This window comes from Astyanax mexicanus, chromosome 6 (assembly GCF_023375975.1).
Source record: "Astyanax mexicanus isolate ESR-SI-001 chromosome 6, AstMex3_surface, whole genome shotgun sequence".
Classification (NCBI taxonomy): Eukaryota; Metazoa; Chordata; class Actinopteri; order Characiformes; family Acestrorhamphidae; genus Astyanax; species Astyanax mexicanus.
In genome coordinates, this window is record NC_064413.1 from 25,057,377 (window position 1) to 25,072,111 (window position 14,735).

Here is a 14,735-nt window from a genome sequence, read left to right on the forward strand (position 1 = left end):
CCCTCTTGTGGCCTTAGCCTTAGCTAAGCTGGTCAGATTTGGATAGTAGTGACTTACTAGAAAGGTGAATTTTATTGTTATAGATTACAGTACTATCATTTAATATAGTTCATAAAACAGCAAGTACATAAGAAAACATCTCAACAGGTTCTCCATTCTTGTGCTCTTGTAAGTTTGTTTTTGCAAGATAGTTTTTCAAGAACATAAGTCCATTTCCTTCCAATGGACTAACACCCCTGTTAAGGTTTAATGATTTGTAATTTGATTATCTTAAAAATTCAGATGTTTTAAACTAAATTCAACATAATGGAAAAGAGTGATGGCAGAACAAAAAAAAAAAACATTGTCTATTTCTAATGTATTCAGTATGGCAAGTATGTCAAAAACATGATTCAGTCAGCTCTGGAATGAGAGGGATTACTGAACAAATCAAATGTGTTCGAAGTATGCAAGCATCTCCAGTAGCAACCTAACCATTGTCCACAAAGTACAAAGGGTAAGGTTGGTGGCCTCTCACAGCTGGGGGTGTTGAGTACTTGAGGGAGATGCACAGCTGAGAATGGTCCCCTTAAGTGTCACTGTGGACTTGAGGCCGGAATGTTCCACCTACAGCAGCTAATTGAGGAAGCCGTGGACCGGCGGCATGGTGTAAAGGTGTGAGGCCTCGACATGGTCTTCAAGAAGTCACAGGCCCCCCTGCATCTTAAAATAATTGTGTTAGCACCTGGTAAGCGCCTTCACAGGGTCCTCAAACTCCACACGACATCTTGGCAGCTTTCTTAACCTCTGACTTGGAGGAGCAAGCCTGGTTTCAGCAAAGGCTCAGCACCTTCTCCATTAAGCTCTGTGCTGATCAGTGGTGCTAAATTCTCACAATGGTGCAAAGCAAGTGGGGATATTCTAAAATGAGCTTGCAAGTGAGAACAGGTCATGTTGATAAAGTAGCAATTACTAAATTACTAAAATGCCACCCACCTAACCGCAGGACAAGACATCAGAACATGCCCCACCATTTACTAAATCAAAATACTCTTTCTTATTTTATAATCAAACTTATACAACTCTCACAGCATCAATCCACTTTATATATAAGAGAACATATCTCCATACTTCATACCTGAATACTATGGCACAATCTTATAAAAGCAATCAGCATCTCTTTGTTTTACACTGGCAAATTCAAAAAACAGGAACACTCAGTATTAATAATATTTATTAATTATTAACACCAGAGCATGTCTCCCCATTTACTAAACCAAAATAGCTTTTCTTGTCTTGAAATCAAAGTCATACAATTCTCACAGCAACAATATGCTTTATATTTTAGAGAACAAAAATCTAAAATCTACAGCCAAATTATACAACTACAAGAATTTGGCTTACATACATCTCATAACGTCTTTTACAGTATATTACCATTTTAAAAGTGTTAAAACCTGTAAGTAACTCCATAAAAATATTTAATGATATCAATAAAGGAACCTCAACATATACTGGCAATCAGTTGTCTCATCAGTGCAATAAGACCTTAAATCCAATAGTAAGCTCTTGTTATCCATGATGTGGAGCAAACAAAGCTCACTTAAAAATAAATGTGCTTTTAATGGTTCTGATATCAATGCCATAGGTAAACTTTAAAATGTTACAGAACATTTTCATCAAGTGATGGTTATTTAAACCATTAAATAGTTCTTCACACTTGAAGAACGATTGTTCTTACAGTGTAATTCATGCCTAGACCATCACTTTGTACAGAACAGTTATCACAACATATTGATGCCCTAATTATTTATATCATTTATAGATAGCAGAAAATGGCAAAAAAACCCTATTTCATCTATGCTCTCTAAGACCTTTGTAAAGAGACTGCAGCTGCAACATGTACTCATATAGGTCACTGTCCCAAAGGTCCTTTGTAATAAAATGAATTATTTATAAAAGATGAAACAGGGCATCTTTGTCCTCTACATTGCATCAAGAAGTGTAAAGAGTTAAGCCTTACGGACACACTTGGTAACAATAGTGTCACAGGCCTCAGCTGACTCAGGCAAAAGAACACACTGTTTATTGTCTAGTCCATTCATCAATCTTCAGCTTGAGAATTAGTATGCCATGTCATTATACCAGTTTACAATTATTTAAATATAAATAATAGTAGTAATATCAACAATTAGCTATAAAGCCTGAACTTGCACATTTAACCTATTACAGTATTAATGGAGTGGCCAATAATAAATCAGTGAAGCATCATTAAATTGTCCTGATTAATAAATTGGTTTATTAATTAATTAATGTGATGTTTAAAATCTATTACTTGACAACCAATACAATATAGTCAAATAAATAAATAAAATGCAACACAAATAAAAGTGTGTTAGTCTTTTAAGGAAAGAGGCAGCTTGCTGCATAGGAGGAAATTCCAAAATAGACATTCATACATAGTGATGTTGCTCCTGTTGACCTGTCACAACGTCGTAAAAGAAGTTCCTAAGGGTGGAGGTGACGCAAGCCACACAAGCCTCCTCCAATCACTTGGGGGGTTTTGCCCCCAAATTAACTGAAGCAGTGAGGTCATCCATGTAAATGACCATTTTCGGATCTTCAACTCCCTTTAAAAGGGGAACCGTAGGCCTACTCAGACACATACCATCCAGGGCAGCCTTAAGGTAAGAGCAGAAGCCAGCCTACCAGCAGCAGGGCAGCAGTGTAGAGAAGAACCAATTACTTCTCTACCAAACCTGCTTTCCTCAAGTGACAGAAGGAAAAAAAAAACTTCGTCAGTTTATCTTAATCATTTTGTAGATTATATTATAGAGAATATTGTTTGTAGTTAATGCAAATAATTAAGAAACTGTAAAAAAAGAAAAAAAAAGAAAAAAGAAACTAACCTTCTGTTTTTTTTGTCCTAGTTTGATTTTCAGGATACCACCACCTTTTCAGATCAAACAAAAGGTAAGCAGGTAAGCACTCCAAGATGTCTGACGCGGTAATGGCAGAGTTTGGAGCTGCGGCTTCTTTTCTGCGAAAGTCAGAAAAGGAGCGTCTGGAAGCCCAGACTCGCCCCTTCGACATGAAGAAGGAGTGCTTTGTGCCGGACCCTGAAGTTGAGTATGTCAAAGCTTCCATCACCAGCAGAGATGGGGACAAAGTCACCGTCGACACTGAGTTTGGAAAGGTAGGTATTTTAACCCAAATTTTGCCAAACAACTTAAGCATCACATTTTGCAGCTCTGTGAACAAAATGTCATTTTACTCTGTCTACAGACTGTGACCGTCAAGGACTGTGATGTCCACCCTCAGAACCCGCCAAAGTTCGATAAAATTGAGGACATGGCGATGTTCACCTTCCTGCACGAGCCTGCTGTGCTGTTTAACCTCAAAGAGCGTTATGCAGCCTGGATGATCTACGTGAGTTAAAAGCATCTAGTAGTTAGAAGCTGTCCAACACAAGAAGAAAAAGCACAGAAATCACGTAAAAGTTTTTTCTAATTCTCTCTCTCTGTTTACAGACCTACTCTGGGCTCTTCTGTGTAACTGTCAACCCCTACAAGTGGCTGCCAGTGTACAACCAAGAAGTTGTTGTTGCCTACAGAGGCAAGAAGAGAACAGAAGCTCCTCCCCACATCTTCTCCATCTCTGACAATGCCTACCAGTACATGCTGTCAGGTAAGCAGACAATACTGCAACACCATACAACCATTTATTCAGGCATAATTATGGCATTTTTTTAAAGTACAATTTAAAAAATGTCTTTCTTATTTTCTGATCTTACAGACAGGGAGAACCAGTCTGTCCTGATCACGTAAGTAAAGAAGATTATACTTTTATATAAATAAATAAATAGATAATTCTGTATTTATCTAACTCTTCATTTTCATCTCTAGTGGAGAATCTGGTGCTGGAAAGACTGTGAACACCAAAAGGGTAATCCAGTACTTTGCCAGCATTGCTGCAACTTCTGGCAAGAAAGATTCTGCCATGGAGAAGAAGGTTAGTAAACCACTTTTTTTCTCAGATGAACATATTTTTTTCCTGTGAGGGTTCCTCAATACAAGCAGCATACATAACTTCAATATTATTATTTTTCACCACAGGGTACTCTGGAGGATCAAATCATTCAGTGTAATCCTGCTCTGGAGGCCTTCGGTAACGCCAAGACCATCAGAAATGACAACTCCTCTCGATTTGTACGTTTCTTTTATATTTATGTACAGATTTAATTTTGTTACTGTTTGTGGATCAGCACATTCACAATCTGTATCTTTACAGGGTAAATTCATCCGTATTCACTTTGGTGTCAGTGGAAAGCTGTCTTCTGCTGACATTGAGACTTGTGAGTGCAAATTTTTTTATTGAACTTTACAAAATAATAATAAATATATATTAATATTAATATAATTGTTCACATTGATTTAAATGACCAATTTATGTCCATCTAGATCTTCTGGAGAAGTCTCGTGTCACCTACCAGCTTAAAGCTGAGAGGGACTACCACATCTTCTACCAGATCCTGTCTCAGAAGAAACCGGAGCTGTTGGGTAGGTGGAGTGTTCTCTCAGACACTTTTCTGCTACAGACTCTTTTTGTAACTCACATAGACAATATTTTGCATTTCATTAGACCTGAATTTTAGTCTAGAGGAGATTAGAATATTTACAGATTAATCATGACAAATATTTTGTTCATCTTACAGAAATGCTGCTCATCACCAACAACCCTTATGACTACTCCTACATCTCCCAAGGAGAGACTCAAGTGCAATCTATTAATGATGCCGATGAGCTTATGGCTACTGATGTGAGTGTGAAACATAATATATAACAGAATTTCATGACTTTTTTTTTACTTTTTAAACTACTTATTAGTTACTGTATTTTTTTTATTACTTCTACTTATTTAATTTTATTTCGGTCAACAGGAAGCATTTGATGTGCTGGGCTTCACCCAAGAGGAGAAGAACGGTATCTACAAGCTGACTGGTGCCATCATGCACTTTGGTAACACAAAGTTTAAGCAGAAGCAGAGAGAGGAGCAGGCTGAGGCTGACGGCACAGAGGGTCAGTGTTATTTGGAACCTAAAATTATGTTACTGAAGTAAAAGAATCCATACTTTCATGTAGACGCAGTTTAAAAGGTTTCATCTCAAGTTTCTTTTTATATCTAACAGATATTGACAAAGTCGCATACCTGATGGGCCTGAACTCTGCTGATCTGATTAAGGGTCTGTGCCACCCAAGAGTCAAAGTAGGGAATGAGTGGGTCACCAAGGGACAGAATGTCCAGCAGGTAAAGATATAACATATAATTTTATAGTTATATCTAATGTATAATCTTTGTCTTGCAACTTCACAACGTCTAACACTTTGTCGTTCCTTCTATAGGTGTCCTATGGAATTGGTGCACTGGCTAAGTCAGTGTACGAGAAGATGTTCCTTTGGATGGTTGTGAGAATCAACCAATCTCTGGACACCAAGCAGCCTCGCCAGTACTTCATTGGTGTGCTGGACATTGCTGGCTTTGAGATCTTTGATGTAAGTTAAATTATTATACTTTCTTATTGACTGTATCTGTTTTATCTATTTTTTTATCACATTAATGATAAAATGATCACTTCTCCTGCAGTTCAACACCTTTGAGCAGCTGTGCATCAACTTCACTAATGAGAAGTTGCAGCAGTTCTTCAACCACCACATGTTTGTGCTGGAGCAAGAAGAGTACAAGAAAGAGGGTATTGAGTGGGAGTTCATTGACTTCGGCATGGACTTGGCTGCTTGCATTGAGCTTATTGAAAAGGTAAGTTCAAATTATGTTCAGTTACCTTCTACTAGCACCTATGATAAACCCAGTAAATTGTCAAGTGTTTAATTAACACCCTCAGTGTTAATTTTAACACTCACAGTGTTGCTTTAAAATTTTTACATTTGCTGTGTAGAATTGTAGAAAAAATGAGGTCAGGAATAGTCCACATGTTTTTTTTTCTATTCTCTATTTAAATATCTGTTGTTGATTTCGTTTTAACAAATATATGAATTTGCAAAGCATATGAATACTGATTACAAACTTTTTTTCAAATTCAGCCCATGGGTATCATGTCCATCCTTGAAGAGGAGTGCATGTTCCCCAAGGCCAGTGATGCTACATTTAAAGCTAAGCTTTATGACCACCACCTGGGAAAGAACCCCAACTTCCAGAAGCCCAGGATCGTCAAGGGTAGACCAGAGGCTCATTTTGCCCTGGTTCACTATGCTGGTACTGTGGACTACAACATCAACAACTGGCTGGTGAAGAACAAGGACCCCCTCAATGAAACTGTTGTGGGACTTTTCCAGAAGTCTACTCTTAAGTTGCTGTCTTATCTGTTTGCTGGCTATGCTGGTGCTGACTCAGGTAAGCACATTAACAAGGTAGCAATAGAGCAGCAATTGCATAAATATTAGTACAATTAAAATTGCTCACAGCACTACACCTTTATTTTAAATAGCTACGGAATCCGGTGGTGGTGGAAAGGGCAAAGCCGGTGGAAAGAAGAAGGGCTCTTCATTCCAGACTGTGTCTGCACTTCACAGGGTGAGACTTTGACCGCTCATTCATCATTGTGAAAACAAGAAAGTACAGTATATAAAATAACCTTTTCTGATATGTTCTACAGGAGAACTTGAACAAGCTGATGACCAACTTGAGGTCCACACACCCCCACTTTGTGCGTTGTCTCATTCCCAATGAGACTAAGACTCCTGGAGTGATGGAGAATCCTCTTGTCATGCACCAGCTGCGCTGTAACGGTGTGCTGGAGGGCATCAGAATCTGCAGAAAGGGATTCCCCAACAGGATCCTCTATGGTGACTTCAAACAGCGGTAAGTTGTCTTATCATTAAAGATCTTTTTTTTAAATATATTTTCTGTTTGATGGAGCTCATTATTATATATTTATTCACAGTTACCGTATCTTGAACCCTGCTGCAATTCCTGAGGGACAGTTCATTGACAACAAGAAGGGTGCAGAGAAACTACTTGGTTCTCTGGATCTTGACCACAGCCAGTATAAACTGGGGCATACAAAGGTAAGTGCCAACAAACTAATTGCCACATAATCTGCCTCAATAGATACATACCTCCCCATACTGAATTTATCTCTCCTTGTGTAGGTATTCTTCAAGGCTGGTCTTCTTGGTACACTTGAGGAGATGCGAGATGATCGTCTTTCCCTGATCATCACTGGAATTCAGGCCATGGCCCGTGGTTTTCTTTCAAGAATTGAATTCCAGAAGATTGTACAGAGAAGGTAACCAATCAGTCCTAGTTGTTCATCTGTTCCCATTACTTGAAAAGTATTAAAATATTAAAGCATTGTTTTAATCTCTGCAGAGATGCTTTGCTAGTAATCCAGTGGAATGTCCGTGCTTTTATGGGTGTTAAAAACTGGCCATGGATGAAGCTTTACTTCAAGATCAAACCTCTGCTGCAATCTGCTGAGGCTGAGAAAGAGATGGCCAACATGAAGGAAGAATTCACCAAACTGAAGGAAGCCTACGCCAAATCTGAAACTCGCAGGAAGGAACTGGAGGAAAAAATGGTCACTCTGATCCAAGAGAAGAATGACCTGCAACTCCAAGTGCAATCTGTAAGTTATATAAGGATATTATAGGTACATTTATAAGTATTACTCATACCATGTGTCATCATACCACAATAACTGTATATATTTAAATGTTTATTTAAACTAGGAGCAAGATAATCTCTCAGATGCTGAAGAGAGGTGTGAGGGTCTGATCAAGAGCAAGATCCAATTTGAGGCCAAAGTCAAAGAGTTGACTGAGAGACTGGAGGATGAAGAAGAGATGAATGCTGAGTTAACTGCTAAGAAGAGGAAGCTTGAGGATGAATGTTCTGAACTTAAGAAGGACATTGATGACCTGGAGCTTACTCTGGCCAAAGTGGAGAAAGAAAAGCATGCCACAGAGAACAAGGTTAAACATGACTTGTACAGTGAACATTAGAATATGCATAACAAAATTATTGAAGATGACCAGTTTACTAATGTTCTAGTGTCATTCTTTAGGTGAAAAACCTGACAGAAGAAATGGCAGCTCTGGACGAAATCATTGCCAAGCTGACCAAGGAGAAGAAAGCTCTCCAGGAGGCCCATCAGCAAACACTGGATGACCTACAGAGTGAGGAAGACAAAGTTAACACTCTGACCAAGGCCAAAACTAAGCTTGAGCAGCAGGTTGATGATGTAAGTGCAGGTAAACTTCACATATTCATAGTGCAAGAAAGTAATGAATGATGTCTTAACAATATGCTACACTTGCCTTTTTTTACCAGCTTGAAGGGTCCCTGGAACAAGAAAAGAAGATCCGTATGGATCTTGAGCGTGTTAAGAGAAAGTTGGAGGGTGACTTAAAGTTGACCCAAGAAAACATCATGGACCTTGAGAATGATAAACAACAGATGGAAGAGAAGCTGAAGAAGTAAGATCCCTTAAAACTGAACTTAAAACTATAGAAATGTTTTTGATTAAAAATAAAACAAATCACAAATTTAATCATTTTTGTTCGACCATTCAGGAAAGACTTTGAGATCAGCCAGCTGAACAGCAAAATTGAAGATGAACAAGCAGTCTGTGCCCAGCTCCAGAAGAAACAGAAGGAACTGCAGGTGAGTATTAACGTGCAAAGTCCTAACGTGCTGTATATGAAAGTGTTTCAATTAAAGGATGCTTAAGATTTCAACTGCATCCATATCTAGGCCCGTATTGAGGAACTTGAAGAAGAGCTGGAAGCTGAAAGGGCTGCTCGTGCAAAGGTTGAAAAGCAGAGAGCAGACCTGGCCAGAGAACTGGAGGAGATCAGCGAGAGGCTGGAGGAGGCAGGTGGAGCCACTGCTGCCCAGATAGAGATGAACAAGAAGAGAGAGGCAGAGTTCCAGAAGGTTCGCAGAGACCTTGAAGAGGCCACTCTGCAGCATGAAGCAACTGCTGCTACACTGAGGAAGAAACATGCTGACAGCGTGGCTGACCTAGGAGAACAGATTGATAACCTTCAGAGAGTGAAGCAGAAGCTTGAGAAGGAAAAGACTGAGCTGAAACTAGAACTTGATGATGTGGTTGCCAACATGGAGCAGATTGTTAAGTCCAAGGTTGGTAGAAATGTGCAAAGCATTTGTTATAATAAACCAAAATATATTATAAAAAGTTACTATAAAATATAAATATATATTGTTATATGTTTTAGACAAACTTGGAGAAAATGTGCAGAACCTTGGAGGATCAAATGAGTGAATACAGAGTAAAGGCTGAAGAAGGCCAACGCACAATTAATGACTTTGCCATGCACAAAGCTAAGCTTCAAACTGAAAATGGTATGTACATTAATATTCTTACTAGACTTATAAAATAATTGGTGGAAAGGATGAAATGATCTAAAATGTGGCTGCATCATTCAGGTGAACTCTCCAGACAGCTAGAAGAGAAAGATTCTCTGGTCTCCCAGCTGACTAGAAGCAAGCAGTCCTACACTCAGCAAATTGAGGACCTCAAGAGGCAACTGGAGGAGGAAGTGAAGGTAGCCTATACAATCTAAAATACTGACATTAATTGAAACTAATTTTCTTTCTTTATCATCATATGTAACATTTCTACCTGAATTGTGTTTAGGCTAAGAATGCCCTGGCCCATGCAGTACAGTCTGCTCGCCATGACTCTGACTTGCTAAGAGAGCAGTTTGAGGAGGAGCAGGAGGCCAAGGCTGAGCTGCAACGCAGTCTCTCCAAGGCCAACTCTGAGGTGGCTCAGTGGAGGACCAAGTATGAAACTGATGCCATCCAGAGGACAGAAGAGCTGGAGGATGCAAAGTAAGGAACACTAAACTGTTTTCTTTTTTGTAACAATGTAAGTTAATAAGGTCATCAAGGTAAAATTTTTTCATCCCCTCCTTGTCATGTAGGAAGAAGCTGGCTCAGCGTCTGCAAGATGCAGAAGAAGCTGTGGAAGCCGTCAATGCTAAATGCTCCTCTCTAGAGAAGACCAAGCACAGGCTACAGAATGAGATTGAGGATCTCATGGTTGATGTGGAAAGATCCAATGCTGCTGCTGCTGCTCTGGACAAGAAGCAAAGGAACTTTGACAAGGCAAGAAAACAAAACAAATTAAATAAATGCTTATTCCTTAAACCTTCAGCAAAACAATTTGGTGCAGACACTTACAATTATTTAAATTCTTGTTGATCTTGTAACAGGTTCTGGCAGAATGGAAGCAGAAATTTGAAGAGTCCCAGACTGAGCTGGAGAGCTCCCAAAAGGAGGCCAGATCTTTAAGCACTGAACTCTTCAAACTGAAGAACTCTTATGAGGAGTCTTTGGATCATCTGGAGACCATGAAGAGGGAGAACAAGAACCTCCAAGGTAAATAGAACACAGCAGCCTAAATAAGCGAGCACAATTTAAAATGTAAACAGCAAACCATAACCAGTGGTACATTTTCTTGTCCAACAGAGGAGATTGCTGACATTACTGAGCAACTTGGTGAGTGTGGAAAGAGCATCCATGAGCTTGAGAAAGTTAAGAAGCAGCTGGATCAAGAAAAGGCTGAGATTCAGACTGCTCTCGAGGAGGCTGAGGTGAGACTGAATCCTATATTGCCTATTCTGTTTATTAAAGGTGTTTGAGACAAATGTGATAATATTTTTCTTTTGTCATCAAGGGTTCCCTTGAGCATGAGGAAGGAAAGATCTTGCGGGCTCAGCTGGAGTTCAACCAGGTGAAGGCTGATATTGAGCGTAAGTTGGCTGAGAAGGATGAGGAGATGGAGCAGGCCAAGAGGAACCAGCAGAGAGTGGTGGACACCCTGCAGAGCTCTCTGGAGTCTGAGACTCGCAGCAGAAACGAGGCCCTCAGGATTAAGAAGAAGATGGAGGGAGACCTCAACGAGATGGAGATCCAGCTCAGTCAGGCTAATAGGCAGGCCTCAGAGGCACAGAAGCAACTTAAGACACTCCATGGACATATGAAGGTATATAGTAACTATAGTTATCAATCATAGAAATTGATTGAAGGAGTTCAACTACAGTTGGCAAATGTACTACACACTCAATTTGTACCATCTGCACTTAACAGGATGCCCAGCTGCAACTGGATGATGCTCTCCGTGCTAATGATGATCACAAAGAGAACATTGCCATTGTGGAGAGACGCAACAATCTGCTGCAGGCTGAACTGGATGAGCTGAGATCTCTGGTGGAGCAGACTGAGAGAGGCCGCAAACTGGCTGAGCAGGAACTGCTGGATGTCAGCGAGAGGGTTCAACTCCTCCACTCTCAGGTAACAAAAATGACTTGGGCCATTTGCTCATCAGTTTCCGATATACTTTTTAAATTGTGTGTCTATAGCTTTCAAACTGTGATACCTTTGAACACAGAACACCAGCCTGCTGAACCAGAAGAAGAAGCTGGAGGGAGACACATCCCAGCTTCAGACTGAGGTAGAGGAGGCTGTACAAGAATGCAGGAATGCTGAGGAAAAGGCCAAGAAAGCCATCACTGATGCTGCCATGATGGCAGAAGAGCTGAAGAAGGAGCAGGACACCAGTGCTCACCTGGAGCGCATGAAGAAGAACATGGAGCAAACCATCAAGGACCTTCAGCACCGTCTGGATGAAGCTGAGCAAATCGCCATGAAGGGTGGCAAGAAGCAGGTCCAGAAACTGGAGGCCAGGGTGAGGAAACACAAAATACTAGCTACTAACTTTATTTTTTCTTTTATTTCTTATTTTGAGACTGAGAACTTTCCTTTTGATAGGTGAGAGAACTGGAGAGCGAGGTGGAGATGGAACAGAGGAAGGGTAGTGAGTCTGTTAAAGGTGTTCGCAAATATGAAAGACGCATCAAGGAGCTCACCTACCAGGTATACCAACTCAATTATCTTAATTCAACCAAACAATGATACTTTTTTAAACTGGTACTAATGTAATCAACAAACAAAATTTCTAATTTCATATTTTATTGCTTTCCAGACTGAGGAGGATCGCAAGAATCTGGCCCGTCTGCAGGACTTGGTGGACAAACTGCAGCTGAAGGTTAAATCCTACAAGAGATCTGCAGAGGAAGCTGTAAGTAAACTTCCAAACCCTAGTCATTTAACTTAAGTTCACTAACATTCAGTTTGAACAGAATGGTAATTATTCTTGATGTGTTTTTTTTTTAGGAGGAACAGGCAAACAGCAACCTTGGAAAGTTCCGCAAGCTTCAGCATGAACTGGAAGAGGCAGAGGAGAGGGCTGACATTGCTGAGTCTCAGGTCAACAAAATGAGAGCTAAAAGCCGTGACACAGGCTCAAAGGTAAATACATCATCCAACAGATTTATAAAATATAGTATCAAACATAATTCCTGATGATTCATATTGTCCTGTAAGTAAAATATCCACACAGTACTATAATTTGTATGTTATTATAAGTTGTCTGTCAATTTTTCTAATGTTCTTACTTCTCTTTCACAGAAAGGGCACGATGAGGAGTGAAGATTCCAGTGGGACCATTTGAAAAGTTCTGTAATGTAGTGCTTTACATTGCTTCATGTGCTTCACAAACATCATGTAACTTTGTCTTAAATAAAGTTTAAGACGAAAATATACTTTTCTCTGATCTTGTTTTTATACTGTATTTTTTCCATACATTGTACACAGTACACTAAGGTACAATATTATTATAATATTGGCTTGCATTCTTTCAAACCCAAATAGTTCAAAAGCAGTACAGAACACTTTCATAAACAGGAAATACTCTCCAAAAATAAACAGTAAAGAAATTCTATTTCTGAATTATGTAATTTGATTACATCAGTGTGTATACTTTACTTGAGGCTAAAATCACCTGGTTATAAAATTGTCCTAAACATAATTATATATTAAAACTAAAAACTAAAACTATTATCGCCATTGGGTCACATAGATAAAACAGAAGCATTGATTAATAGCCTAATATCCTGTCTGACTGAAAAAAACATACCCAATTAAACTTTACACTGTATTTCACAACATTATACTAAAATCTCTCTAAACACTGCAATACTGATCTGTTCCAAAGGTGCATTAAATTCTCTTTTTACTTTGCCTGTATCTCAGTGTCTACAGACTGTATAAAGAGCACAATCCAATAAAAAACAGGGTACATTTTTTAAAAACTACATTCACTTTCTTTACTTATTATTCAGTCTATCTGCACAGGTCTAAATCCTTCCATATGACTTTATTCTCTTGTTGCCTGTGGTAGAGCATTCCTGCTGGGATCAGTGAAGTAGCAGAAACAGTGATGAAGAGGCGAGACCTAACCTTTTGTTTGTGACAGATGCAAGAACATCCTAATAATAGAGCAGGGTTTGACAAAAGGAGGCTCAGCTTACAGCTTTCAACACAAGGGGACCAAGCCCTAAGGTACCACTATTTCTTCGACCCCTGCTCCAGCATGATAAAACCCCGGGTCATTCAGACAGCTGAGAATGAGACTCCATAAAAAAAAAAAAAAACTAACATAGAGCCTAGAATAGGCAGCGTAAGTGTGAAGACTAAGTAAGGTGTTTTATCAGGGAGAGCAAGAAAGACAACTGAGAGAAATAGGATTAAGGTTTGCCTGACCTTCCATAAAGGGTACTCAGAGTTGAATGATTGGTCAGAGCTGGGGTTAACCTGATCTGGGTTAACACAGTTGTTCTGCTGAGAATACCAAAGAATTTCTGTCTTAGCACATATCTACTGACCATTAATGCATTTTTGCATTATTATTTTACACTTTTCAAAGAAGGTTCTCTAATTATCTTTTTTTTTTGCTTTTGACTGCATGCAATACAAAATGTATACAACACACAGGAATAAATAAAATTTGTGGATATTCTAGTGGTTTTCCCTGAGAAATTATCTGAGATACACTCATATCTAACAGTTTACAGTTTGCCTGCTAAATTAACTATTTACCCAGTTATTAAGCTGAGTTTGGGATGATGAGAAAGTCAAATTACAGGACCAGACTTCTGTAAGAACAAACTAGTAGTCTACAAATGAATGATTTAATCTAATGTATGAGACCATGCTAAAGAATGTCTAAATAAGATCACTGTTTGTTGGTACAGTAATATTCATGAAAATGTGTTGATACACGTGCTGTAACTTTAAAGTGGTATTTAATAAAAAAACAGTAGGGTGTATAGTGTTAGACAAAGTGATACAATGAATTTGAACAAAATAAAATACATAACTGAACTGTAGTATTATGAAAGAAAAACAGCCATTTTAGCATCCTAAAGATTTTTTGCACTACAGACTTTTAAACGGTTCTTGAAAATGTGAAAAACTTTAGGAGGCTTGACCATATTCATTTAAAAGGAGGGCAGGTCACATAAATTAACATGGAGTAAAGTATGAAAAAGGCTCTTTACTACGAAAAAAAAAAAAAAAACATTTTATAATTTGTTGAATCACCTGCAACTCATTCTATTTTGGAATATGTGGATCTATGTGGATTACAATAGACTACCATGAACTATGGTATATTTGGTGGTATATTTATTATATTGTTTTAGAACATCAAGAAGTTGGTAATTAAATTATAACATACTTTAATTATCAATTTAGTGCAAAAAAACTAACAAGGTACAGGTTAAATCTATATATATATATATATATATATATATATATATATATATATATATACACCATTCTTAAAGTGTTTCAAGTTCCCTACTACTAGT

General features: G+C 38.6%; 1 protein-coding gene across 1 annotated transcript; it reads left to right on the forward strand.

Moving 5' to 3' along the window:
• The first annotated feature begins 2,621 nt into the window (after window positions 1-2,621).
• LOC111193355 (myosin-7) lies at window positions 2,622-12,626 on the forward strand. The gene is made up of 38 exons (XM_022673843.2): window positions 2,622-2,666; window positions 2,910-3,175; window positions 3,265-3,408; window positions 3,510-3,666; window positions 3,775-3,802; window positions 3,885-3,990; window positions 4,095-4,187; window positions 4,270-4,333; window positions 4,440-4,538; window positions 4,694-4,797; window positions 4,919-5,057; window positions 5,168-5,286; window positions 5,382-5,531; window positions 5,623-5,793; window positions 6,078-6,387; window positions 6,482-6,567; window positions 6,650-6,855; window positions 6,938-7,061; window positions 7,146-7,282; window positions 7,366-7,621; window positions 7,725-7,967; window positions 8,060-8,236; window positions 8,326-8,471; window positions 8,568-8,658; window positions 8,749-9,138; window positions 9,234-9,360; window positions 9,445-9,563; window positions 9,656-9,852; window positions 9,945-10,128; window positions 10,236-10,401; window positions 10,492-10,616; window positions 10,700-11,008; window positions 11,113-11,316; window positions 11,414-11,710; window positions 11,794-11,898; window positions 12,008-12,103; window positions 12,199-12,333; window positions 12,493-12,626. Exons 2-38 carry the CDS (start codon window positions 2,975-2,977, stop codon window positions 12,511-12,513), a joined length of 5,826 nt encoding a protein of 1,941 aa, XP_022529564.1. The 5' UTR covers window positions 2,622-2,666; window positions 2,910-2,974; the 3' UTR covers window positions 12,514-12,626.
• Window positions 12,627-14,735: the final 2,109 nt, after the last annotated feature.

Excerpts from the sequence above, each read along its gene's own strand:
- LOC111193355 (XM_022673843.2), top strand. The coding sequence starts at position 2,975 with ATGTCTGACGCGGTAATGGCAGAGTTTGGAGCTGCGGCTTCTTTTCTG. Across the intron at positions 6,568-6,649 it reads CTGTGTCTGCACTTCACAGG|GAGAACTTGAACAAGCTGAT; the intron begins GTGAGACTTTGA and ends TATGTTCTACAG. Across the intron at positions 7,622-7,724 it reads TGCAACTCCAAGTGCAATCT|GAGCAAGATAATCTCTCAGA; the intron begins GTAAGTTATATA and ends TATTTAAACTAG.